The 27,327-nt window shown below is 42.0% G+C and overlaps 2 protein-coding genes across 4 annotated transcripts in view; both read left to right on the plus strand.

The window, feature by feature from the left end:
• The first annotated feature begins 2,339 nt into the window (after positions 1 to 2,339).
• On the plus strand, positions 2,340 to 14,628 carry BLOC1S6 (biogenesis of lysosomal organelles complex 1 subunit 6). Of its 2 annotated transcripts, none has more exons than XM_037054549.1 (5): positions 2,340 to 2,748; positions 5,750 to 5,891; positions 9,883 to 9,970; positions 11,593 to 11,679; positions 12,122 to 14,628. In XM_037054549.1, the coding sequence occupies exons 1-5, from the start codon at positions 2,667 to 2,669 to the stop codon at positions 12,239 to 12,241; spliced, it is 519 nt and encodes a 172-aa protein (XP_036910444.1). In that variant the 5' UTR covers positions 2,340 to 2,666; the 3' UTR covers positions 12,242 to 14,628. The 2 variants fall into 2 exon arrangements, with proteins under 2 accessions (XP_036910444.1, XP_036910445.1); XM_037054550.1 differs by lacking the exon at positions 2,340 to 2,748 and adding an exon at positions 3,039 to 3,134.
• Positions 14,629 to 26,860: 12,232 nt separating this feature from the next.
• Positions 26,861 to 27,327, plus strand: part of SQOR (sulfide quinone oxidoreductase) — a 43,669-nt gene continuing 43,202 nt past the window's right edge. The window contains exon 1 of one of the 2 annotated variants that reach the window (XM_037054551.1): positions 26,861 to 26,963. The gene's annotated coding sequence lies outside the window, so the exon portion shown is untranslated. The remainder of the gene's footprint in view (positions 26,964 to 27,327) is intronic. The other variant, XM_037054553.1, reaches the window with a different exon arrangement.

Consider the following 27,327-nt stretch of genomic DNA (forward strand, 5'->3'; position numbering starts at 1 on the left):
GGTTAGTTCCAAATAATTTAGCACTTTAGTTCCATGCTAATTCTACTGTGTATAAATGGTAAAATATAAATTCCTGGTGGGTGGAATCCAGAACTTTTACCTCACTTTTCATACCCTAAGTGCCCTGTCCATTCTTAGGTATTCAGCTATTTGGAGTGGATTCTATCTCTGGCACATAAAAGAGAATGGCTACCACCAGTGCATTTTGAAAGACATATGTAACTCAATGAACCGTTTACTTCCTTGGCATCAAATGCAATCTTTTGTTTTTGGTCTCTGTCTCACAAGCAGTGTTAGATGCACAGTACTTGATAAATGGAGGCTGGAACACAGAGAGTCTCTAACAAGCACTTGACATGTTCAGTGGAAATCTCTGGGAGTAAAGAAGAAAAAGGGAAAAAGAGAAAACCAAGATGGGTCAGGCAGACAGTCCTCCTTATCTATTAACCTGATTCATTTATGTTACCTCAGGAAAAGTTACAATGCTGAAAAAAGAGCATTCATCAAACTTTCTAACATGAATGTTTCCTTAAAGCAAAATAGAAGAGAGGGAAAGATAGTAAAAATAGGCAGGGCGGGAGTTTAATTTTATCAATTAAATTCAAATAACCAGTATTTTCAAACCCAGGTTAAATATGCTTAATACTATGCTAAGAGCTAGAGGTCACAGATAACCCATAGGACATGGGTCTATTCTAAGGGGCCTTAGTATCTAGCTGGGAGATAATAACAGCAGTGAACTGTTGTTACCAGGCAGTTTATCAAGTGTAATCTTGTGTGATTCAGACTTTGGAGATCAGCGATATTTGGAATTTGGGGATAGAGAATCAGTACTTCATCCAGCAAATATTTTTTGAGAAGCTATTATGGTTCTCTGTGAATAATAGTTTCAGTTTGGTGTTTGCAATCTAGTAGAAAAGTCAAGAGAAATAACTAATGTGAGAATGGATTAAGTGCTAAATAGCAGGATGCTTTGTACTGAGAAAAGGTTACTTTTGTAATTTCTGAAAGTTGAAAGGGGATGTAGAATTGTATTTTTAAATTAAAGATATTATTTAGACCAAGACTTGAAAGATCAGTAAGACATTGACTAGAACATTCCAGGCTGAAGCATGACCAAGAGCACTGAAGATGTTTTATGCTTGGATGGAGCAAAGGATCCTTGAAGGGTAGTGCATTACTTTCCTATTCACATGGTAACAAATTGCCACAAACTTAAAGAAATACAAATTTATTATAGTTCTGTAGGTCAGACATCCAATACAGTTTACATTGGGGTAAAATCAAGGTGTCACAAGGACTGAGTTTCATTCTCAAAGTTCTAGGGGTGAATCTGTTTCCTTGACTTTTCCAGCTTCTAGAGGTCATCACCATCATGGCCAGTGGCCTCCTTCCTATTTTCAAAGCCAGCAATGCTGTAATTCTCTAATCATCCTTCACAACTGTTACCTCCCTCCTGACTCTCCTGCCTCACCCTTCCAGTTTTGAAGGCCCCTTTGATTATATTGGGCCCATTCAATAATCGAAGATAATCTATCTTTAAGTCAGAAGACTAGCAACCTTAATTACTCTTTTTGGTGAAACTTAATATATTAACAGGTTTTGGGGATTAAGACTGTGGACATCTTGGGGTGTAGTCATTATTCTGCTTACTGCATAGAAAGGGAGAGCTGCTTTCCAGAGGGAAGGCAAAAGAAGGGGTGTGAATGCACTGATAAGGGCAGTGGGGTTACAGGTGCAAGTTTCTGAGGTTTGACATAAACTCTGACGCTGTGTTGCCTGCAGCATAGAAAAGTGTTTGGACGGCCAAGTTTGGGAAGCAACACTAGGAGGCCACTATTACAGTCCAGGTGACATGGTTTAAGGTAGGGAGAGCATAGCAGACAGTTTTATTTGGTCTGAGGCTGCTTCTGCCCATTTCTACGTGTTTTTCATCAAAATTCATGACATTGAGATCTTGTGGATTCATGAGATACACAATATCTCAGCAAGTGCCATTTCTACTAATATGGATGCATCTGTTTTGTAGATGTTGCAACCCAGGCCTTAAAGCATTCACAACATACAACCAAGAAGGGGAGACAGGAGTCCTGGCCAATACCCCAATTAGCTAGGCTGAAGCTCATAGAGAACTAACCACTTAACTTTTTAATGGTCCAAATCTCTGGGAAGGAACGAAGTCCTTGTTCTTAAGGTGTTGCCTTAACACGGATACAAAACTGAAAAGCTGTAGAGAGTTACAGCTAACCAAGCTAACTGCTGTTCAACAAAGCTCTTCCGGTCTTCGAGAGTCCCCTGGAGCAGCCCCTTCCCGTCACCGCCCACTTTCTCCCTCCCACCGTCTCCCGTCCACTCCTTGCTCGCAGGCACGCGAGCCCCGCAGAACGGACTCAAATGACACCGCGTCCGTCACGAACAACGACGTCAGCACGGAGTGCCCGGAACAACGGGATGGAAGACCTTGGAAGCAGAAAGGGTTAGGAGCCGTCTCCGACCCGCGGTCACGTGCCCCGCGCCCCGCGCCCCGCGCCCGCCATCTTCCGCTTCCGTTTCTTCTGGGTGCGATCGCCGCATCTGTCCGGCTGGGCGCAGGACTTGTTTGATTCTTCCATACTGTAGCTGATCATCTACACAACTGCCCCTTCCCTGGTCCCAGCCGGAGGGACATGAGTGTCCCCGGGCCTCCAACTTCGGACGGGGTCTTGGCACCGCCACCCGGTGGTCTGGGGGCTGGGGAGCAGATGCCGGGTACGTGCTATCCGCGGGGCGGGCAGCCGGAACGGAGTGCGTGGGTCTTCCTGGCCGCCCCGCCGGAGTAAGCTGCTGTGGGCAGCTGCGGACCTGCGCCTGTGGCCCCTGCGCAGAAGTGGGGAACCGTGCCGGCCTCCTGTTCTGCGGAATGGGTGGGGAACGAAGTTTGCAGGGCAAGTGGTGTTTTTTGGGTGCGGTTGGAGGCAGTTGATGGTGAAGTCATTCTGCGTTCACGTGACTCCTGTTCTTGTTGGCTATTTATTACACGTTGGTGGTTGAGGGTGAGTTTGTCAGGAGGATGATGGCTTTGTAATTTAGAGATTTGATGTACACATTACTGCATCTGTATTCTTTCAGCAGTCTTTCTTTACTCCAGTTCAGAGGTATTTGAGCCCCAATGCCCTAAGGCTTCCATTGAATGTAATGGGTTGACTTGCTCTGCATCCAGAATGGTACAGTTGCTCTACCACCCTTGGGAGAGCTGAGAAGGTACTCATTCAGAGCAGTTTCGTGTTCTGTGATTCAGATGAGAAACCCTGGATGAGAAGGGCTGTAGTGCTTTGGATGTGCCTTTTCTTTTACCTCCCTTTCTAGAAACACAGGTGTTACCCCCCAAATAGCGCTCAGTCCTTTTTTTTGGCCATGCTTTTCCCCCATGGTCTCCCTCTTTTCCCACCTTCCTAAGTTGCTTCTATAAATAAGACTTCTTTGTATGTATATGCAGTTGTGTACCTTTCAGCTTGCTCCTCTGTCTGTTCACTGGATGCTTTGACATGGCTCTTTAGCACTAACCTCACAGCATGTACACAAATAAAAGTAGATGTCTGATCCTATTAATGGTACCAAGTCACTCTCACTTGAAACTTTGATATTACTCTGGATTCTTTCCTCTCATTTGCCTTCTACCTCTTTAATTTAGGGGATTCTACTATACAAGTTCCAACTCCTTTTTGTATTTTCACCCTTAAAACAGTAGTTGTAGTGCTAGCCTGCCTTCAGTCTCTTACTCTTACTTCCCATCTAGTCCCCTACTGTCACATCGGTGCTCCGAGGTGAAGCTCCACTCGGAACATTTCCTGGCTTGGAAGATCTTGCTCTCCTCTGAATTCCCCACTAAGTGTCTGTTTCTCTAGTGGCACTTTTCACATGCTGTAATCCTTCTGTATTGAAACCTTTCAAGGAGGGAGGCTTTCCTAATATATTGTTGTACTCAGAAACTAGTACCTAATATATATGAACATGCAGCAAATGTTTTTTGTATGAGTAGGTTAAGGACCCTTTTTGTTTGATCTCCCACATAAAGTACTTAGTATGTGGGTAGTACTAAGTACTACCTTGTACTTAGTAACATTTAGTGTGTATGTAAAAACATGAAAACTTAGACACTTCCACTAAGTGGAAGATTGAGGTAGGGTAGGGAAGGGATCTACCAGTTATAATGTCTATATAGGTGGGGCAAAAGTAGGTTTACAGTTGTTTGTATGGAAAATAATAGAATAATAAATAATACAAGAATAGGCTGTGTTTTGTGTACTGACATCTGTAAACCTACTTTTGCCCCACCCTGTATATTGTAAGGGGGGTGTATTATTCCTTAAAGTTGAAATGTCCTTATTGGGCATTTCTGTATAATACTTATGTTTTCCATATAAGAGAGTTGCTGTTGTTTGCAGTACAATTATAATCAACCCTTAAGCAATGGCATAAATTCTTAGCTATACTTGTTGCCATTCTACATGATGGTACATCAGTGGCAGTATCCATAAATGCTCCACGTTTCTCATTATATTTTTGTTTCCTTTGTGGAGTGCTCAGTTTTTTAAGTTAGTTCTTACCTGTTTGAATATTGCCTTGCAACTATGAGAATTCCATAGTTTGCTCGTGTTTTTCAGGATCAGAAGAAAAAACATACTGTTTCATTTTGATTTCTAAAAGCTTATTTTGAATGTGACAGCATGTTCTTTTTCTTAATCTTGCAAAATTTAAATGTGTGGTAAAACCTATACATGGAAATGGGCTATTAAGCAATGCATTATGATAAATGTATTCTATGTAGTGTTCTGTTTTGATGTTACTGAATATTACAAGATTATGATTAAAGAAAGATTATGATTTAAAGAAACTAATATTAACTAATTAATATTAGTTTAAAAATGTTTTTGGAGTACAATTTTAATAATGGGACCATTTCATTTTTTTCTCATTCTAAATTAATGATTCTAAGATCTTACAAACCAATCACTGAACCCTGTTTGGAAATTGTTTTATACTTTTCTCAGTAGTAGTAGTGATTGATGGGTATTCATTTTGAACACTTTTGAATGCCTGGCATTAGTGGTTACGGTTCCTTTATTCAAAGGAAAAGTATGAAGCATAGTTCCTCCCATCACATTTAGATTTACACACAAGACATAATACATTATTTTATATAGTAAATTAAGATACTGATCTCAATAAAGGAGAAATTCTTAGAAAATTTCTCTCCTAACAAATGACAAAACATCCCTCCTTTTACATATAAATAACATATCAAGTTATATGCCAAATAGATGTTGACCCATATTTTTACTTCCATAGAGATGAAAAAATATTTTTAGGTATTGCGTTTTTGAAAAGAAGAATTTTGTGTTTTCATTCAGTGACTGCTTCCCACTTTCAGACCTCAGGTTTCCTTAACAATCCATTGAAAATTATAAATGCTTTACATGAAATCCTGTCGTGAAACACACATAAACATACAGAATTTTGCATATTAATATTCTATGAATCTAGACTTTGTATTATAGTAGTAGCTTTAAAACATTTTGAGTGCTCATAATCCACTTTTTAGAGAACACTCAGAAGGTGAAAGTTAAAAAAAGCGGAGGAAAAGGTTCTTGTACCACCTCATGCGTATGCACTGAACCTCATTGCCAACCTTCTTCCCTGCCTCCCCACTGTTCTCTGATCCCTGTGTCAATTTAAAAGCTTCCTAAATTTGATTTTTGCTTGGGAACAGGTTTAGGTGACACTTCTCCAGATGAAGGGTTAATAGAGGACCTGACGGCAGAAGACAAAGCTGTGGAGCAGCTGGCGGAGGGATTGCTTTCTCACTACCTGCCTGATCTGCAGAGATCCAAACAGGCCCTCCAGGAACTCACGTGAGCTAACAAAAGGCAGAGATGCACTCATTTCCCTCTGACAGAGTCAGCGTTTACTATATAAGTATATACAGTATATACTGCATTAAGTCATTATTTTGTAACATTTCGTGCAGTCGAGTATTTATTGTTAGTGATAGCAAATGGGAGTGGAGGAATTCATAGCAATCTAAATATAAAAAGTGAAATGAATACTTGCAGTGTTTGGGGTCTCAGAAGTACCCTTAAATCTATTCTAGACTCTTTCATTAATTTTGGTGTTTTACCATTATTTTATAACTCTTGTCTATTGGGAATGTTGCATGATGGGTATAGACCTATTTCTGAGTTGAGATGCAAAATTGCTTCCATAAGAGTCACATTTGTATTCAGTTACTAGTTCACAAGTTGCCAGAAACCCTTAAGTACCAGTTGTTATCTTACCATTTTCTGAATCGACTGTTCTTCCTCCACTGCATTATCTTAGCTTTTTTTGCCAAAGAGCACTTGATTGTATTTGTGAGGTTCTAAGAGTTTTGCACACTGTTCCATCGATCAGTGTATTCTTTCTCCAGTGCCATGCTGTTGTGGTTTCTGTATATAAGTCTTGAAATCGTGTAGTGTATGTCTTCCCACTTTGTTCTTCAGTATGCATCGACTATTCTAGGTCTTTGCTTTCCATGTTAATTTTAGAACCGGTTTATTGTATCTACAAAGTAATTTGCCTGGATTTAAATCATGTTTGCATTGAATCTTACAGATCAAGTTGGGAGGAATTGATACCATAATGTTAAGACTTTTATTACATGTACTTGGAATAGCTCTCCATTATTTACATCTTTTTAAAATTTCTTTCTTGAGAGTTTTACATGTAGAGCCTATACAAATTTTGTTAGATTTATACCCAAGTATTTCACCTGAGGGGGTTATTGTTTACTGCTGGTGCATAGGAAAGCAACTGACTTTTGTGTATTAACCTTGCATCCTGAAACCTTGCTCTACCGACATACTAGTTCCAGGAGGTGTTCTGTTGATTTTTGGGGTTTGCCACATAGGCATTCATGTTGTCTGTGAGCAAAAATAGTTTTATTCTTTTCTTCTTAATCTGTATACCTTTTATTTCCTTTCCTTTTCTTGTTGCATTAGCTACAACTTCCAGTATGATATTGAATAGAAGTGGTGAGAATGAACATTTTTCCTTGCTCCCAGTGTTAGGGGGAAAACATCTAGATTCTCACCACAAGTGTGATATTAACTATAGTTGTTTTAAAAAAATGTTCTTTAACAAGTTGAGACAGTTCTTCTCTCTTCCTCCTGAGAGTGTTTTTAATCCGGAATGGTGTTGGACTTGGTCAAATACTTCTTCTGCATCACCTGACAGGACCCTGAGATTTTTCTTGTTTAGCTTTCTTCTTTTCGAGTATTGAACCAGCTTTGCATGCATTGAATAAATCCCACTTGGTTTTGGTGTGTAATTTTTTTTTACATTGTTGGATTTGATTGCCAGTATCTTACTGAGGATTTCTGCATTAGTGTTCATGAAATATGTTGGTCTATAGATTTTCTTCTCTTGTGATGTCTTATCTGGTTTTGGTTTTAGGGTAATGGTGGCCTCATAGGAAATGTGCCCACTACTTATGTTTGGTCCTGGTGTTTTATTTCTGGGATTAATTCAGTTTCTCTAATAAATATGACACAGTGGGCTGTTAAACAGACATGAACAGAGTAGGCCAGGTACAGAAGGTCACCAGGACCCAGGACGGAAAGCCCGAGTGCCTAGCAAAACTGAGAAAACGAGCATGTAGGGTGGGACCTTGCTCCCTGGGTGACCTTTCTTCCCTTAGCATATTGCTAGTTATTCGGGGTGGACCCTCCCCTGACCTCTTCTCGACCTGGCATGTCCTCCCTTAGAGGAGGAACAAAGGGGCCGGAGAAGAGCCTCGTGTGATTCCTACACAAGCCCTTACAAGACCACTTCTTCGAACATGAAGCCCTTAGGACAGTGAGGTTCTAACCCACATCAGGAAGAAAGTCTTGGATCTGTTGATCACGAGGCAGTTTGGGTCAAGCTAGAGATAACATCTGGGCCACTGTTGTGTTCCAGGCCCAGAAAAACAGTAAAACCAGATGAAGCTACACCATGGCTGACATCAGGACCAGATGCATTGACTAATGACTCCCTACCCTACCACCGACCAATCAGTAGACACCATGACCCTGAAGCTGATGACACCTGGAAAGCTGATGAATATTCTATTGAGATTCTGCCCTAAAATTCCCACCTTTAGGAAACAGATAAAACTACATAAGAAGAAGGACCCAGTTTGCTCACTTGCATGCTCTCTCTCTCTTTTTCTGTCTGTCTGTCTGTCTCTCTCTCTAGCATGCCCATGCCTTTCTCCATCCCCTTCTTCCCTCAGGTGCCCTCCCACCCTCTGCCTCTATTGTCTCCCTCCGGTCTCCCCTTCCCCTCTCTCCCTTACACACACCTACATCTTTTCTTCTCCCTTTCTTCTCCCAGGCTCATTACCTCTGCTTTCTTTTTCTAAGCTGTAAGGGCCCTCCTTTTGCCTCTGTAACTTGTTTCCTGAGTATATGCAGCCCAGCTGGCTTCCTTCTTCTATGGCTCACGTCTTGTACCTCTGTGATTTTCTAAGTAAGTTTTCACCTGTATCTGAGTTCTTGGCTCTGAATTGTTATGCAAGTTCAAGGACCAACATCTAACATCTGGTGCCATTTGCTGTTAGAAATAGGCCTCCTTAGATTATATTTCTCCTTGTGTGAGGTTTGGTAGTTTGCGTCTTTCAAGGAAGTAGCCATCTTTATCTAAGTTATTAAAGTTATGGATATAGGATTGTTGAAATTATTCCTTTATTATCCTTTTAATGTCCATGGGATCAGTAGTTATGACTCCTCTTCCATAAATTACATTAGTAATTTGTTTTCTTTATTAGTTTGCCTAGAGGTTTATTAATTTTATTGATCTTTTGAAGAACCAACTTTTGGTTTTGTTGATTTTTCTGTAATATTTTCTCATAGTAACAGCCTCCATTTGCTTTCCTGCTTATCTCAGGTCGTTGACTTGCTGGTTTTTCCCCTTATCTGTTCTCTGTTTCACTTCCTGTGTTCTCTAGTTGGAGCTGAAGGGACAAACCTATGACCTCTGGGGTCTGCCAAACTCAGTGCTGGGTGGTGGTGATGCTGTGACTGCCCTTTAGTCTCCTCCTTGTTATTTCTTTTTCTCATCATTGTTTCTTTTTAGCAGAGTTTTGCAAGCAAATCATGACATATTTTTTTTGTCTATGGTATTCTTTGAGATATTTAATGAGGTGACCCTTCCATGTCACTTATTCCTGTGATCCAAGCATTGATGGACCTAGAGAAGTATTATTAGGAAAGTTGGCTTCTCTTTCTCAATAAAAGGTTTTGAATCAGAATTTTTATGAGGAACCTTTGAAATTACATTGTTTGACCTTCTCACTTTATAAATGAAGAAATTTAGGCCCAAAGAAATAAACTAAAATTTCTAAGATCACACAATTGGTTATTGGTAGGGGAATCTTATAATTCCTAGGGTTTTTTTCATCTTCCTATTTATTCCTTTAGACTTGATACAGCATTTTCCCCAACTGTAACCTAAAAAGTAACTGCTGCTCATTGACTTTGTGGTGTTCTTCTAGTTTTAATATACATGTAAAACATCAAGTTTCTTGGGCAAGATATTATAAAAAGATAGTATTTGGGGATAATACAGGAAGTTGTTAAAAGTAGTAAGAAATAAAATGAATTTTAAATGATTTGGTGATTTTGGTTACTAGAATCTGAAACTGAGGCAAGAATAAAAGACACATTTAGTTTTTAGATATGGCTTTGCAGTATTATTTTGAAAAAGATTATACTAATCCAATAAGCCTTGAAGAACCAATAAGTTTCACACTTAATTTCTACCTTTAACATTAACTTACAATACATAATGCTTACTTGGTTGTGTGCTTTTTTTTTATATTTTCAGACAGAACCAAGTTGTATTGTTAGACACACTGGAACAAGAGATTTCAAAATTTAAAGAATGCCATTCTGTGTTGGACATTAATGCTCTGGTGAGTGTGAGTTAGCGGACATAACTTAGAGACTTTAGAAGTAGGTAGGTTTATCCTCCCAGCTTTGTGTTTGGGATCTTGTCCTCTAATTTTTAAAGGTTCAAATTTGTCTTATAATAGGAAACTGATTTACTTTATTGGAACATCTATTATTTTAAATTGTTATCTTTGAAATGTTGAATTTGTGATAGGAAATAGAACTTATTTATGAAAGTCTGGAATAGATCTTTATTTTTATAAATGAGACTAAAAGTAAGAAACTTTGGGGATACTGTTTTTCCCCTTAAGGAAAGTGTATCTTTTTAAATCAATTACATGGTTTTTAAATTCATATTTTATTTAACTGTATGGTATTTAATAATGTTATAACAAATTCATGCAGAAACAGACCCTTTGAAAGTCATTTACAGACACTTTATATCTTTCAATATAAACAACAATAGTTGAAACTCATCAGAAGCTTTATAACTTTTTGATGAGGGGAACTGATACTCTTTTTTTAAGAAACAAGAATTAACAAAAATTAGGAATTTAGGACTGCCTTTCTCTTTACCATGAACATTACAGGTAGCTTGGTTTACATGATTTTATGGACTTTTATGTATTGGACAAATGGTGGCTTATTAATGTTTTCTTTTTATAACAATCAGAAAGAAAGTTCATCTTGTCTAGCATCAGGCAGAGGCCTGTGGTAGTAAATACTGTGTCTTCTGCCCTGTAGTTCCTGACTTCCCGTGAAGGAGGTGGACAAGGCTCCGCTGACTTACGAATATTTGTTGAGTGAATTAGTGATAAATGAACCAAGCAGATATAAAACTGTTGTTTCTGTCTGAGGGGCAGAAACTAGATCTTCCTTTTTCGTCTTCTCTCAGCCCCAGAGCATTCTAATTGTCATCTAGGAACCGAAAACTGGAAGGTTGAGAGAGACAGGGTCTGTGAGCCGTAGGGCTCACCAGCTGTGACTTTATGTCTAGCTGCACGAGGGTTCCTAATCTATTGACACTTCTCTTTTTCTTGTCACCTGGTGACTGTTACCTTGACTGAGAATGTGGTGATTTTTCCCTTTTCTGCCATTTCTGGCTGAGATGGAACGTCCATACCTATAACTCCTTCGGAAGAAAAGCATCCTTCCAGAGGTTCTTCTGCTCGTTCTGACTTCAGAAGCCCACGTCCCTTTCAGGGCCCTCTAGACACAGCTTGGCTTTTCCTGATAGCTGGTCACTTAAACTGTCCTTTGTGTCCTGGCTTGGTCTTGCCCTTATAATAGGCAGTAGGGAATGTTTTACTTTTGTCACATGAAACTGAGGGCATTATTTGGTAGCCTTACTGAAATTTTAGGGTAATACTGCATGTTTTTAAAGCAAAATGTTATCTATGTACAAGATAAATATCTATTTTATGTTTAGTAACTTTTTTTATCAATCTGAACTGAATCTTTTCCAAATTCTACTAATGGTTTAAATAAAATATAAATATTGGAATTAAATTGTGGATATGAATAAGGCGTTAAAAATTTGACCAATTTAGGAAGGATGAACTGTGACTTAGGCATTGATTTATTTATCCATTTTGCTGTTTCAGTCTATTTTAACTTGGCTTTTTGTTTATTTGTCCATGGTAAGTTCACTGAAGCGAAACACTATCATGCCAAGCTGGTGAATATAAGAAAAGAAATGCTGATGCTTCATGAAAAGACATCAAAGTTAAAAGTGAGTTGGAAAGTTTGTTTACATTTTTTATAAAAGTAGAGGTTTAATTGTCTGTTTTTCTTTAGTAGTCATTTTCTGACTTCTTATATGCAATATATACTTACGCAATAACATACTTAATTCATGGTACATTTTTTAAAAATTTATTTTTTATTGTTTTCTTTTCAAACGTTCTTTGGAACTCCACTCTGGGTCTTTTTACGAATAGCTGGGCTGGTAGGCTTGTGTTCTCTGACTATGTCACTGCGATTCTCATTTAATGGAGTAACACATTGTTTTTTATTCTAAGGAGACCTTAAATTATCCAGAATGAATTTAAAAGTTAAATATGAAATTTATAAATGTGTATTGATCACCTCAGATCGAAGCACTGTTACTTTTAAATTAGGCCCTAATCTGTAAGCCTTGATTGTTCTCTTGGTTTTTGAATTTTTTGACATAGAAAAGAGCACTTAAACTGCAGCAGAAGAGGCAGAAAGAAGAGTTGGAAAGGGAGCAGCAGCGAGAGAAGGAACTTGAGAGAGAAAAGCAGCTAACTGCCAAACCAGCAAAAAGGACGTGAAAAGTTGGGTGTGTGTGTTCTTCCTTCACCTGTCCCAGAGTCTGGATTTAAGACGACTTCAGTGTAGACTGAAGTTAAGGTGGTGCCTTTTACTGTGTGTCCTGTGTTGAAACCCTTTCCCCAGGAACGCCGTCCCTGTGTGTTCATTTTAGCCATTTAAGAAGCTACTTTTTTCCTCCTAAGTAGAAGACACCATGTCACTTGGTTTGGATATTCATGGGTAATTTTTCCACTTTCGTTTCGCTTAATTTTAAAATTCATTATAAATTCATTTGGCCTTGAATCATTTATAAACTGGAAAGTGGTTTGATTGTTTTTTAATAGTATAGACTTTAAATCGGTAAAAATTATTATTTGGCAATACAATTCTGGGTTTTGGCAACTGCCTTTTCATTGCTTAGGTAAGAAAAAGTGCCACCATCCAATCACATGTTGCTGGGAAAAAGGTGGTATAGCTTGTGAAGGATACGGTAGAACGGTGTGTACACCATGGATAATAGCATCTTAGATATAGGAGAGGTGAGCGAGATGCCAGACAGAGTCCACGAACCGTACACTTTGCTTCCTAGCATTGTTTGCCATTTAGTTCTTATGTAGCTTCTAGGTTCACAGTAGATTGTTCTTCCTAAAGTTTGGCAGGGGTGGTGGTAAAGCTGTCACACACTCAAATATGTTTAAATATTTATAATACTTAGAGTCATCACACATAGAGATATAGTTGTCAAGCTGATAAGATAGTGAGCTCAACTTTCCGAGTGCAAAATCTCATTGCTAGTTCTGCCCTCTGATTTGCTGTGTGGCCTTATATGTAGTTACTTTTTTTGAGCTTTTAACAAATTCTTAAAGTAGAATGGTAGATACCAACTACCAATTTTATAGATAATGACAAGAAATGTGGAAAATTGGTAAATGGCTTCTGCACAGAGGAGGTAGCATGATGCTGTTAGTGTTTTCTAGATATCCACGCTCCCCGATATTCTAAGTAGAAACTTACGTGAGGGAAATATGAGGTTTCATGTTTAAGACTGAGAATATATTATTTACTGTTTTAGTATTCTGTAACATCCAGCTGGTCTCCAGTCTGTTACACAGGGACTACAGGATCTGTAAAGGTGCGTGATTAGAATGTGTATCTTTTGTAATCCACATTACATTTTTGATGAGCTGGAATCAGTACCTCTGGTCACATATCAGGATAATTGGTGATGAAGAAGGCATTAGATTTAAGTTGAGTGCTAAGAGCTGGTCTCTTTAGACGTTTAGTTTGTTTGACAGCTTTTCCTTCTTTAATGAATGAATTATGATCTCACAATGTACTCGACTTTGACCTTATGTTAAGAATATAAATATATTTTTATTTTAAAAGGCTACCTGCTGCCTGAATTGCTGAATGTACTCATTTACAATCTGAAGAAGGCTGGGCACTGTTTCTCAGGGTGGTCTGTGGACCACCCGCAGTGGTTACTTAAATGCTGGTTCCCAGGCACCACGCTAAATCTGCTGAAGCAAATCTGGTTTGCTTTTTTAAAAAGTTTCCTCAAGTGAATACATGCACTTTAAAAGTTGAGAACCACTGGTCTAGTGGCCTTGGTCAGAGGTCCCCCTGTTAGACTGTCATTATCACCTGGGCACTTAAAAAACCCCTAGGCATACAGGAGGATTCTTACTCCTCAGTCCTGAGGCAGGACTCCTTGCAGATTTTAAAGAGCTCCCCACACTGGTCTAGACTGTTTAGTAATTTATACTTATAAAGAGTGAAATAGTTTAAAAACCCATCCGGTAACTTTTGGGATTAATCTTGTGAAATAAATTCTGAATTGCTGCTTTTGATATAAAGTCAGGTTTAAGAGTGAAATATATAGCAGACAGGAAATAGAGAAATCTGGTTAATTAATTGAACTTTTTGTGACCTGTATTAAAATAAATCATGTTTACTGAATAAATGGCAATACACATAGACTTTTAGAGTTGTATTATTTTACTTTTGAAGATTTTTTAAAATGTTGAGTATATTAGCATCCACTATTTTTAGGTCAGTTGTAAATCAAAGTACTGTTACCATGGTAATTAAAATCTAACTTTAGCTGTATTTCAGTAGCTTAGAAACATATCTTACTAAACCTGGATAGAACCCTTAATTAGTCTTACTGTATTTTTACACAAAATAATGAATTGGTACTTGGGTTGAAAAAAATTGCCTTTGATTTTTGGGTTGGAAAATATGGCCTTTGTTTGGAAACTGTATCACATGAACTGAACTAAAATGATGGAAGCTCATTTTGTAGGATGTTATTGTGTAGATACATAGATGTGGAATGTATCATGGATTGTGTCGTCTGTGAGTTTTTGTGTGGATAGTTTATAAATATGACAGTTAAAAACCCTCATGTACTTGGCTGATTTTTGAGCTTACAAAATAAGGACTACTTTTTACACATTTGTTTTAAAGAGCCTCTGAGTTACCTGAAGTCATTGATCGATCTCTGTGGTGTTCGCAGCGCTGGGTGCATCACGGACATCATTTCAACCAGCCCTCCTTTGCTTTCCTCTCCTTTCCCCTTCCTCCTAATGTTCTCCGTATAGTGAGTGGGTCACCTGATGCTGGTTCACTCCCGAAATGTTTTTCAGAAAGTGATAGGAAGTATTGGGAAAAGATTCTAGCTGAAATAACCCAACTTCATAAAGTTTTTATTTCAGAATAAAAATAATAGCTACTATTAGTGGTTTGGTAGATAGAAAGTGCTTCGTAAGGATTCCTGCATCTGCGGCCTATACATAATCCCCACTAACAGAATATTTTAGATCATGTTTGTTATTATTATTTCTTTAATTTGGGAGCATTTGGACCCCTGGAAGAGGGACTTTGGTTGATGACATTTGGAGGAAACATGAACTCTCATAAATTTCTCATAGAATTTTTTATGAATGTGTTCCTGTGATTGGGTTTGTGTGTGTGTATATATACACACACATACACCATTTCCTCCAAAACAATGACCCAATAATTATTAAACCTCCAAACCTAACTGTGTACGTAGTAACACCGGTTATTTAGTTTCTAGGTTTTCAGCTTGGATGAAGGTAGTTCTGTATTGTGTATTTGTTGAGACATTGTTTTTGTACCAATTTGACAGATGTTTAAGATTTGTTGTGTTGTTAGCTTACTCATTTTGTCTTAGCTCTTCAGCATGTGTGAGGCTATTGGGGTGAGACTAGGTTTATTTTCCCAGCCATTAAGAGAGTGAAGGAGGTAGTCAAGGGAGACAGTTACGACTAGTTTAAAAAACACTGAAAGCAGAAATTCCAAAGAAATACAGTGTGAAGGCAGGGCAGTCGGAGAGAAGATAGGTAAAGTTTGGAGTGGAATAGGGGTGATAACAGAAAGAGAAAAGGAAAGGCAAAGAATGAAGTAGAAGGGAAGGGTAATGTGTCTTTTGTGTGCCCTGAATAAGGTACATTTATAGGCATGCAAAGGATAATAAATTAGTGAAATTCACCCATTTTTAGGATAAGGTCGCCCCCTACTGTCACTTCATTCTGGTTTAGATCATAAATAATTCCTAATGTGCTTCTGAAGGCCTGCAGCATTCAAATCTGGATAAGAAGGACTGAAAATCACTCAGAACATGTGGGTGCTGCTCACCTGTGTACCAGGTTTGACTGTTATTAGGGCTTTGGAAGATAGTCAAAAGTGTAGTGAACACTTTGTGCGGGGAATATTAAGCAACAGAAACATGTACATACACTTGAAGGTTCTTGGCTTCTACTTTGATCATAAAATTTAAATTTTTACAGTATGTATGGCCTAAGTAATATTGTGGTTAAGATCACGTACTTTGAAGTCAGTCTGCTGTAGATTATATTCCTGTTTGATGTGGGGCCAAGGACTTGCTCGAACCCTGTATACTTAAAGTTTCCTAAACTGTCAAGTTGGGGTAAGTGTTTCTGGCTTCCTAAGGTTTTAAGGTGTTATGATATCCATAAAAAAGCCCTTAACAAAATTGTAAACCTTAAGAATTGTCAGATGTTGTGTCATAGTATCTTGAAGTCACACCCACATGGGGGTGGTACTTATTTTGCCCCTTTGTGCATGTGTCTTTTTGCTCACAGGTTTCCACTGCTTAGGGTCCTTCCTCCTGTGATGTCTGCTTGTTGGACACCTATTCATTCTTTGCAACTCAGTTGTCACTGTTTCATAATTTTTCCAAAGCACCTCCCAAAGTTCTTTTTTCTTGTGTTCTCATAGTACCGAATACATATTGCCTTAGCACTTGCAGTATTAGGTATGTATTCCCGTATCTTTCAAGATTAAGGACATTTCTTAATCATATTATTTTGTAATGCAGTAGGGCCTGGCCTATTGTTGGTGCATTAATTGGGGTTCTCCAGAGAAACAGAGCCAGTAGGATATGTGCGTATGTGAGTGAGAGAGAGATTGGGAGAGAAAGAGACTGAGCAGTTGGCCCACATGATTGTGGGGGCTGACAGTTCCTGAGTGATCAGGACCAGCTGGCAGCTGGAGACCCAGGAAAGAGTTGATGTTCTGGCTTGAGTTCAGGGGCAGTCCGCCAGAATTCCCTCTCCCTCAGGGGATCTCTGTCTTTTTCTGATAAGGCTTTCAACTGATTGAGAGCCACTAAAGTCTACTAATTTAAATGTTAGTCTCATCTAAAGGATGTTTAGAGTGGCATTTGACCAAATATGTGGGTGCCGTGGCACAGCCAAGTTGCTACACAAAATTAACCATCACATTTGAGATCACATTGACTCTAGGAGGAGACAGATATTAAAAATAACTATAATAACTAGATTACATAAATGCTAAATAAGGAATATCACCATAAAAAGATTTAAATTCCTGCAATACAAACATGGTTTGGGGATAGTCCAAGCCATGGCTTCTGTGCCTAATTACATATTCAATTAGACTGGAAAAATGGTAGCCAGTCCCAAGATCTCGGGAATCAAATGGACTGAGAGGTAATAAGCATTCTGGACGGCAGAAAAATGGATGTCACATTTGTTGTTTAGATTTACACCTCTGTCAACTCGGGGCTGCCCAGGCCTCTTAAAAATACGGGGACTTCAAGGAAGAGTAGGGTACTTCTAGAGCCTGCCTGACGGAGAAGCACGTAGCCTGAGAAAGCGTAGACGGGACAATGCTGCCATCTTGTGGTACTTGGCTCCCCTAGGTCTACAGATGCTGTATTGTCTTGATTAGTTTAGTGGAGTTTGGCTTATGCGTTTTCAACTACTGTAAACAGTGTTTTTCAGTTAAGTCAGGATTTTCGGTGTGATCTGAACTTTTAAGCAGTGAGATGTTTGAAGGTGACTTATGTGGATGGAACATTTGATAATGTTTAAAACTACGTTTTCCTAACTTTTTTAAGTCTTAGTTTGATGTTGGGCTTAAGATTTTTAATTTTTATTTATTTATTTTTCCTCCAATCATGTAATCTATCACCATCAACAATTTTCTAAGAAAACATTACAGGCCAAAGATTTTTCTGGGGGCAAAGGCTCTAGGAGTCGTGCGTTTTTATTCCTCTGACCCTCCACATCAGGTCTTTGCTGGTAGGATATGGGTTGGGCACCCGGCCCAAGGGAAGCCAACCCGTGCTCTAATTGGTGAAAAGTTAGCCTGACAGGAGAAACCCTGCCTAGATGGGGACTATGGGGACAATTCCAGCGGCTTAGTCAACGATGGCCTTGGGAATATGTACTGGAATACTCACTCCGAATCGGCCCTTAAGTGAATAAAAAACTGAGAAGACACAGAAGCAGAGGGCATCTGAGTGTTCAGTGGGCAGGGGTAGGATCTATGACCTTCTGCTTTTGAAAGAGGATGAGGTCATCAGGCCCCTCAAAATGCTGGATCCTGTGTGGTTTTCCAAATAGCTCAGTGTGACTTGGGTGGTGGGCTTCTCTTGGGTTCCCATGGGACTTAATTACTGGACTGAGATTCCTGTTTTCCATAAATATTTCACAATACCACCCTTTTATCCTCTATTTTCCCCATTTATGAAATAACCTTGACAGATCTCTATTCATTGCAACTATAAGAACCTAACATTATCATTGTCTTTTGGGTTCCTCTAGCATGTTCTGTTTTTCAAAGTGTTTCACTCTGCATTATCTAATTTAATAATAAGGATGCTACTTAGGAATTTATGCATTTCCATGCCTGCTAAACCAGGAATCCCAGGAAGAAGTTAACAATGCCCGGGGTGCAGACGTAGTCTTGCTGCCAGCTGTGCACCTGTCGTCACTGCTTGCTGGGCTTTTCCCCTTGTTTTGTCCAATTGACACAGGGTGTCCAACCTTTTGGTGTCTCTGGGCCACAATGGAAGAGGAGGAGTTATCTTGGGCCACACAAGATATTAAATACATAAATACTAGCGAAAACTGATGAGCAAAAAAAAAAGGTTATAAATAAATTGGTAATTTTGTGTAGGGCCGCATTCAGAGCCATCCTGGGCTGCATGTGGACTGTGGACCAGGGTTGGACACCCTGGTATAGTTTCATCTCTGCCTGGATTTCTAATTCCCCGACTACTACTAGCTCATTCCCAAGCCTAAAATTCAGAGCCCCAGCTCTGTTGAGCGTCTGTTTTACGCCAGGTGCTTTACACAGGTTATCTCGTAGCAGCAGCCTTGGTGGTATTCCCGTCACCATTTTACAGAAGAGACACAGATGAGGACACATCGAGTTTGAGTAACTGCTCAGATCACAAAACTCAAGTGGTGGGGTTAGGATGCCATTCTGGAAAGAAACCCAACCGCCTTGCTAAGTTTTCTTAGGCTGGAGGCCCTAGGAACAGAGAGAGAAATAGACCTCAGGAACTTCACTTTAAATATTTTGATAAAACTATAGCAATGATAGGGAATTATATGAATATACCACCTCCCTTGCTAATTCTCTTAATCCAGTCTGATAGCATTGGAAGAACGGAAGTGGAGGAGGCATGAGTGTCCCGGTTAGGAGAGCACCTAGTGGGAAGAATGCTCAGAACTCTTTGATTTTTCTGCATGGCAGATTTGTTTCTACACCGATCGTGAAGCGCTATACCTCTCTGGTGGAAACAAGCAACAGTGATGCTGGATCTAAGCAAGATGCGGCTCAGGAGCCTTCCCTGGAGATGATGCTGGTGCTGGAGCAGACGCAAGAGAGGCCGAGCTGCTGGGAGAAATGAGCGACTCAGAGTGGCCAGGACATTCCCATTCATGGCTGCTTTGAAACATATTTCACCATCACCATCAGCACCTCGAGAAGGACTTCTTTGTTGATACCTCCCTGGATCTGCATTTCTGGGTCTTCAGCTGACGATCAGCTCTGTTTCTTGTACACCTTTGTGGCTTTGGGGAGAAATGCAAGTAGGATTAGAAGCCAGATTTTCTCCCTGGAGGGCTCTGAGCGATTGTTTCCCTCCGGGGTAGTCATGCCTCCAGAACTAACATTCTGAGACACCTTTTATCCCGTGGCTTTCCAGGATCGCTGGCTTGTTGGCTGTAGTTTTCACGTATGATGGCACCAGTCCATCTGCTTGGAGCAGTGGCAGCATCCAGGCACATGTGCTCATTTCAGATGAGACGTTCCTGACCTTTACCTCACAACCTGGGCCTCCAGTGAATTTACCTTCTCAGAATGGGGGAGCAGGAGGAGGTTGCTTCTGAAGGGGGGCCGGTGCGCCTTTCCTGCCTGGATGGGAAGTGTAATGGGAAGGAGAGAGGAGGTGGGGCACCCAGGAATCACCTTGTCCCTCTGCAGTCGCCCTGGAGCCCTGTGTTCTGACTCACCCTCCTCTAGCCAAGAGCAGTGTCATCCTGAGTGGCGGCTTGTGCCACCTTACAGGCCGGACCAGTTATTAAAGATGCAGACTGGGAGTAGAAGCAGGCCGTGCCACACCCACCCTGATCTTTGTTCTGGGTTCCTACGGTGGCCATGAGAATATGTCTTACACACCTCTACTTACTACCATAACTGACCAAGGGCCCAGCTGCAGTGCTCCCAGAATACCTGCATTTGCACTGAGGCATGCTTTCTACAGGCCGCTCGTAGCCAATGGCCCGCTCCTGGGAGATGTGGGACTTCTCCAGTGGGCTAGTTTGGCTCAAGGACTCCCCATTGATTTACTGAAGCTCTGCTCTGCAGTTTAGGAGGCTTCTCTCAGCCTGCCTTCTCTTCACTCCAACGAAAGTACAGGAAGGAATAAAGAGACAGGCATGTTGGAGAGGATCCATTATGTCAGCCCAAAAGACCCACCATGGGCTCTGTCCTGTGAGAGGGCACATGGGACACACCATTTGCCGAGCCATCCAAGTGTGCTGGTGAGGGGCACCAGCGCCACTAAGGCCAGGGATGATGGAAGGAGGGGTGTTTACAAACTGAGCTTGTTAGTATCTGTGGGATGTTAGAGGGCAGGAGGTGGCTCTTAACTGCCAGAAGCCAGGAGGCCATAATTACCTTCCCAATGGGCAAGGTTGGAGGACAGTCGATAGCTTTACTAAATGAAGTTGTGGAGCTGGTGAGTGGTGCCAGTTTAGCACTGAGGGTCAAATTAGGCAGACAGTTGTTGACCATGCTCCTTAGCATCTATAACAGGGATCAGCAAACTTTTTAGGTAAAGGGCTAGATAGAAAATGTTATTTATTTTAAATGCTTCAGTTGACTTCATTATAGCATCATGAAAACACAGAAGACATTATACCCGCAGAGGAAGACTGTGAACTAATCAGAAGGTCCTCTTGGACTTGTTCACTTCCTGGAACTGTCTGCTGGTCACCCAGAGAACTCTGGGATGCACTGACAGGCTGGGACATTTCCTCTTGCACCTCCTCATCACCTAACTTTGACCCGGACCTTGCCTTTGGTCCCCAGAGGCAAGGTGGTTTTCGTGCTCTCACATGTCACAAAATCAGCCTGTCTCAGATGGGCCAGGTCATTCTAAAGTCCGGATGTTTTCTGCCTGCTTAGCCTTTTGATCAAATCCCAAAGGAAAATCCAAGGAAAAGCTAAAGGAGTCAACTGACTAGACAGAGAAAATTTCAAGGCCTAGGTAGTAAATGAAGTGGCCTATTTCTGACTCTTCATAGGGTTTATTTCCTGTCCTCGGTAGTGCATGCATCTTACTGGTCCGTTTAGCATATAGCCCCTTCTTGCTCGTCCTGTCCAATCCAAGCTTTAATCAACAGTGTGATGGATCATTGTGATATTCTCTTGGGTAGCTAAGAAGTCCAGCTCTCTCAGACTCTTTAACAGTAGCAGGTGGGAGCATTAATAGCCCTAAGGCAAACTGTAAATGAGAATTGTCTGTTTTTCCTGCCCACAGAGCCTCTGCGGGCATTTCTGTCTGGATCCACAGGTACAGAGGCCCACAGAGCAGAGCATCCAAGTGAGGAGGTGTGGGAGTGGGTCATGACCTTGGGATCCTTGGTTGTGTCTTGTCCTGCACCACCCTGAGCTAGAGCTGGTGAGTGGGAGGGACTCCTTTACAGCTGATGGTTGGTTCTTTGTCAGTGTTGGTTCCTTCAAGGTGCTGCTTCCCACCCTTGCCTTAGTTCTAGCAGTGAGCCCTGTCATTCCCAATCTCAATTCCTTTGGTACTTTATGTCACAGTTACTGATTAGCCCCTTTGATAAAGTGATGTATAACGTGAAACACTGCATCTCTCCAAGAACAATGTAAACTCACTGAGAGCAGGTACTGTCTTGTCCATCTTTGTCCCCAGGGCTTAGCTCTGTGTTTTTCACCCAATAAAAGTGTGTTGGCTTCAGCAGAATGGTTCCTAGATAGGAAATGGGCACCAAAAATGAGCTAAAACAGGCTGTCTCAGAAGACTGTTAAAAATCCAGTAATTTTATAACTTACATTTGGTAAGCACCTGGAGGGTTAGCATTCGATGAAAAACTCAGGAGTTGGGGGGAGTGTGGGGAGTGATGGTCTTCCTGACCCCTGGGGCAGGGAGCAGTCCCTCTGCTCCTTCACCTGTCTCTTTCCTGTGCATGTTTGGAAACATGGGAAGAGTCCATCCAGAAGGGACCTTGGGGAGTTAGGAAGTTGCAGAGCTGAGGTTCTGGGCAGCGAGCATTTCCCTGGAGAGCCTGGTGGTGCTTTTGAGTTGGAAGGAAAACCTGCAGCATTATTTGCCCTGGAGGATAGATTGGGGCCTCTCCCACTTTTTGCTTCATGTATTGAGAGGATTGAGTCCACTCTCAGGTTCAATTTTATGTCTAAGGGGCACTTTGCCGTGAAGTACATCTGCCTGTACAGTAGGTAGTTAGCTTTTCCACACCTTAACTCCCATCTTTGAGAAATTAGATGTAATAATTATATACCAGGCCCAGTGTTCATACCAGTCCATTTGCCTGGCAGTCATGTTGAGCTTCTTCAGTATCTACTACAGCAGCTGCCTGAACATCAGATAACAGCAATAGCTATAATATCAGTCACTTTAGTAATTACCCTTTGTTACCTACCATACACTGAGTACCTATTCAATGCCAGGTATAGTATTGATACCAATCACTGTATCTGTATTAACTCATTTAATTTGCAAAGGGTCCTATGAGGTAGATACATATGAAAATACCCATTTTAATGATGCAGTAAGATACTTCCTCTTTGAGAGCTATGGTGTAGGATACAAAGATAGCCTTTGGTCTTCAGAGTCTCTCATACTCTGAGGTGCCTCTGGCCCAAAAGACATAGTGTTTATTTTCCCCACATATCCCTGAGGCGGGCAGACAGGTTTTTATCTCATTTAGAGATGAGGGAATTTAGGCCAAAAGAGTTGCCCCAAACCGAGTTTGAGACACAACTTCTGACAAAGACGAGTCCAGATTCAGTACTTTTTGCTGCATTCTAGGAGACCCCTCTGGACGGAGAGGCTGGATCTCCCTGTGCCGCACACACCCTTGCTCTCCAGCACTCTAGTATAGACAGATTTAACAGAACTCTTGGTTGCTGCAGGACTGAGGGTTTTCACTGTTATGCTACCTTGCTTACATATGTAGAAAACAATGTATATAATAAGTTCTTGTATTTATGCAGCCTAAAGTAGACATCTTCCTTTTGTTTTGGCTTCCTGGTATTCAACCCTTTTTCCCATTAATAAGCCTCCTGGTGGAAGTAGAGGGGCCAGGTGTGCTCTGTCCCTGTTCTGACAGCTGTGACGCTGGCCCTTGGCATAGATTTGGTCAGTGGGCAGTCCACTGAGCACCTGAATTCTCATTCCCTTTATACTGGGTCACTCCTAGAGTCATTTGCAAAGGCTACTGGGGTATTCCGCGGGTAGCAAGGCTTTTCCTGCTGAAAGCAGGTGTTGTGATTTCTGCTTTTTGATTCTGCACAGCTATCCTGGTTTCTTTCCAGTTTTCCTGCCATCATTAACCTCATCATTTCGATGGTTCTGTGAATCCGTGAAAGCCTTTAATCTCTCTTTTCTGTGTAAGTTATCCAGAGCTGGGTTATTGCTTGCAACCAAGAATCCTTATTGAGGTAGAGCCTTTGTAGTTTGTGAAGCACCTGACAGCAACTTATGTTATTATTTGATATGTAGGATGGCTGTCAGGAAAACAGCACATTTGCCAGTTGTTGGGATCGCCTTTAGAAAGCCTGGTGTAATACTTGATCATTATATTTTGTCTGCTGCACTCCCTCACTGAGGTTCTGAGACCACTCAGTGGTGTGGCAGCATGAACACGGAGCTGCTTGGTCCCTATAGGAGGGACGAGCTCCCCACAAGTCTCGCTGCAGCTGCTTAGAAGCTGGTGTCCCCTCGGCTGTGCTGATCTCTGAGCGAGGGAGGGTGTGCTGGGGCCAGTGGGTGACAGCTGCTTCTCTACCTACTTACTCATCCAAGAAGTTGCTACAGAAAAGGGATGAGGATGGGGTTCGCTGGTTTGGCAAAACAGCGGGTGCTATTTAAAGTTGCATACTTGCAGGAACAAACTCTACCATGCTCTTCCTCCAGGGCCTGTCCTTCCTGTTTTCAGAGGGTCCCTTCCTTGTTTCATTTTCTATTCCAGCCCAATTCCCATTGCCAGTCCTGCCTGCTCACCAGCCTGCATGTCTTCCTAAAGCCCCGCTGGTTTGCTTTTCATTCTCTAGGATGTTGTTGAATTGGGGTTTGTTCCTTAGTGCCAGCTCCTCCTCTCGTGTCCTCATCCCCCTCTGTCCCTAATGAGGCTTCTCCCAGTTTCCACCTCCCCAAGCACACATTTGCCACTTGCCAGCCCAACATGGGTAGGAACTGAGTCTGATTTTGTCCACAGTGTATGACTAGGCAGCAGGTACCGGTCTTGCTTGACACGTAGCAGTCAGGGACTCAGGGAATATCCACCAAGTGAAAGAACATTGCACCAGCGAGTGAATAAACTCTGGGCCCCCTCCTGGCCATCTGATGCAGCAGTCCCTTCTTTTCAGAGGAGGAGGGGTCTTAGGTGAGGTAATAGAATGAATACACATAGGAGCCCCCAGCATGTGAGATCTGCCCAGGACACATTTCTTACCTGGCTCTGATTCCGCACCCACTAACTTCAAACCATCCCGCAAGCAGCATGTCTCCTGTGAGTCTTTCCTGCCTGCAGTCTTCCCAAGTAAACCAGGGCTTCTTAACTGGGAATGGGAGGTTGTGGGGCCGGGATGTGGGGTGGGGCATTTTTGTTTGTCAGGGTGATTGGAACAGAATCTATTGGCATTTAGAGGGTGGGAGTCAGGGATCCTGTCCTGTGTGGACAGTGCCACACAACAACCGTCACGAGTCCTACATGATTCCTGGTGTCCCCACCTCTTGCCACAACACTCAAGTATGAAAAAATTTTTTAAATAAAATGTAAATTGGGTTCTAGTTGAGATAATTACAGATATGCAATTTTGCACAGGGTTAAATTCCTAGGAATTAATTTATTGGAAAAACTAAGAAGATTATACTTATTCAGAGCTTTCATATAGTTTTGCTGTTTTTTTTTAAATTAAATTTATTGGAGTGACACTGGTTAATAAAATTACATGGGTTTCAAGTGTGCGATTCTATAACAGACCATCTGTGCATCACGTGTTCACCACTGCGAGTCAAGTCTCCTTCCGTCCACCCCCGTGTGACCGCCCTCCCCTTACCACCCCTCACCCCGTGCCCTCAAGTGACTACCATAATGTTGTCTGTGTCTACGAGTTTTTCTTTCTTTCTTTTGGCTTCATTTGTGCTTTCACTTTTATATCCCACACAGGAGTGAAATGATATGGTTCTTGACTTTTTCTGTCTGGCTTAATTTTATTTAGCATGATATTCTATAGACCCACCCATGTTGTCCCAAATGGCAGCATTTCATCTTTTCTTATGGCTGAGTAGTATTTCACTGTACATATGTGCACATCTTTAGGCAGTTGTTTATTGAAGGGCATGCCGTTGTTTCCATGCCTTGGCCACTGTAAATAATGTTGCAATGAACATAGGGGTGCACATGTCTTTGTGAATAAATATTTCCAAATTTGGGGGGTAGATACCCAGAAGAGGGGTTGCTGGGTCATATGGTAACTAACTCTATTCTTAATTTTTTGAGGAGCCTCCATACTGTTTTTCCATAGCAGCTGCACCATTTATATCCCCACCTGCCGTGATGTGGGTTCCTTTTTCTGATCAGAGCTTCTTTCCCAGAGTTGTTCCCCTTTCAGAAAATCATGTCAACCGAAGCAATGCTGTAGGTTGAACTGAATTGCCAACAAAAGTCTACCATCTGCACTTGTGGTTATAGTGTTCATGGTGATTTTATCATAGATACAGTGTGAGTCCCTCTGATTGAAGATAGAAAACAATTTGTAACAGAAAACAAAAAATTAATTATTCAAAAAGTGCAAAACAAAATAAATGCAAAGAACGTAAATAATTATACTTTCAAGGTCTTTTTGAGGGGAAACCTTGAAACATCCCAAGTTTCAGTAAGACTCTTGGGGCACCCTTTATTTATTATTATATTAGAATAATATTAAAAGGAGCTCTAAGGCCTGATATTGTGGAGAACCACTTCCTTTGCACCCACCTGGAAAGAGCAGTCAGTTGAAACAGTCCAGTCAGGAAAGTATGCCGAATCGCAATGTGAAGCCAAATGACCCTGGCCTTACCCCTGCTCTCACCAAGGCAAGCCGTGGGTGGGGCTTTGCAGAGGCAGGGTTGTCTAATCTATGAAACGAGTACCAGAGGCAATTGCAGTCTTCCTGAGCAGCCGTGGGAGCCAGGTGTGTCCAGGACGCACTCGAAGACTCGACACAAACCTGCAGGGCCTCTGTCCACGGCCCGCCTCCACCTTCGCCCCTCCCAGTTATGCAAAGCGGTGCTAGATGACTGGCTAGGCGGAAAGCGGCGGGTGGTCTTCTAGCCCTCAGCTGTAATGCCCGAGGGCACCCGACCAGAGGCTCTCCAGGGTGTGCTGGGAGTAGGGCGTCAGCCCCCCCGCCGGCAGCGCCCCAAGCCGGCTGGACCCGAGTCTCTGCTCTGCCCTCTGTGCCCTCACAAAGCCCGGCACTTGGCCTTGGTGCCCGGGCTGCGGCGTCCGGTGAGGGAGCGGCGGGACCTTTCCCAACTTCTCCAGGGGGGGCACCTCGTTCTCCCCGCCTCCAGCCTCCGCCCCGGGGCGGGCGGGGCCCCAGCCCAGGCCCAGAGGCCCCGCAGGGAGCCGCAGCTTTTGCTGCGCCAGCGCTGTGGCCCCAGGCTCCGCTCGCCACCGGGTAAGAGGCTTTCCGCCGCCGATCCCTGGCCCTCGGTCCGGGACGGGGGGCTGGGCGGGGACAGAAAACACCCCTGGACCTGGCTGTAGACCCAGGTCTGCTCTCGCAGCTGGACTCGGCGGACTTGTGCCGCGCATTCCATCCCGCTTCGCACTTATTCTCCCTACCCAGTACCCACCCGCAGCTCTTTGCTTCCTCGTCTGGAACTTGGGGCTTGGGACTCCTGCTTCCCTCTAGGAGTGTCCGGCCTTGGGGGCACCGAGGGGTTGAACCTTAGGGGCAGATAAAAACTGCAGAATTCTGTCTGGGTGTGGGAATTTCTGGCGCCTTCCACTTGTTGACTGTGTCACTCAGCACCGTCCCG

The sequence above is a fragment of the Sturnira hondurensis genome, unplaced genomic scaffold (assembly GCF_014824575.4).
Source record: "Sturnira hondurensis isolate 20B ecotype Veracruz unplaced genomic scaffold, ASM1482457v3 Scaffold0008196, whole genome shotgun sequence".
Lineage (NCBI taxonomy): Eukaryota > Metazoa > Chordata > Mammalia > Chiroptera > Phyllostomidae > Sturnira > Sturnira hondurensis.

What these genes read in the sequence shown, in the direction of transcription:
- BLOC1S6 (XM_037054549.1), top strand. Translation starts at nt 2,667, where the DNA reads ATGAGTGTCCCCGGGCCTCCAACTTCGGACGGGGTCTTGGCACCGCCA. An exon ending in GGCTGGGGAGCAGATGCCGG is followed by an intron (nt 2,749 to 5,749) that starts GTACGTGCTATC and finishes GCTTGGGAACAG; the next exon opens with GTTTAGGTGACACTTCTCCA. An exon ending in TGTTGGACATTAATGCTCTG is followed by an intron (nt 9,971 to 11,592) that starts GTGAGTGTGAGT and finishes GTCCATGGTAAG; the next exon opens with TTCACTGAAGCGAAACACTA.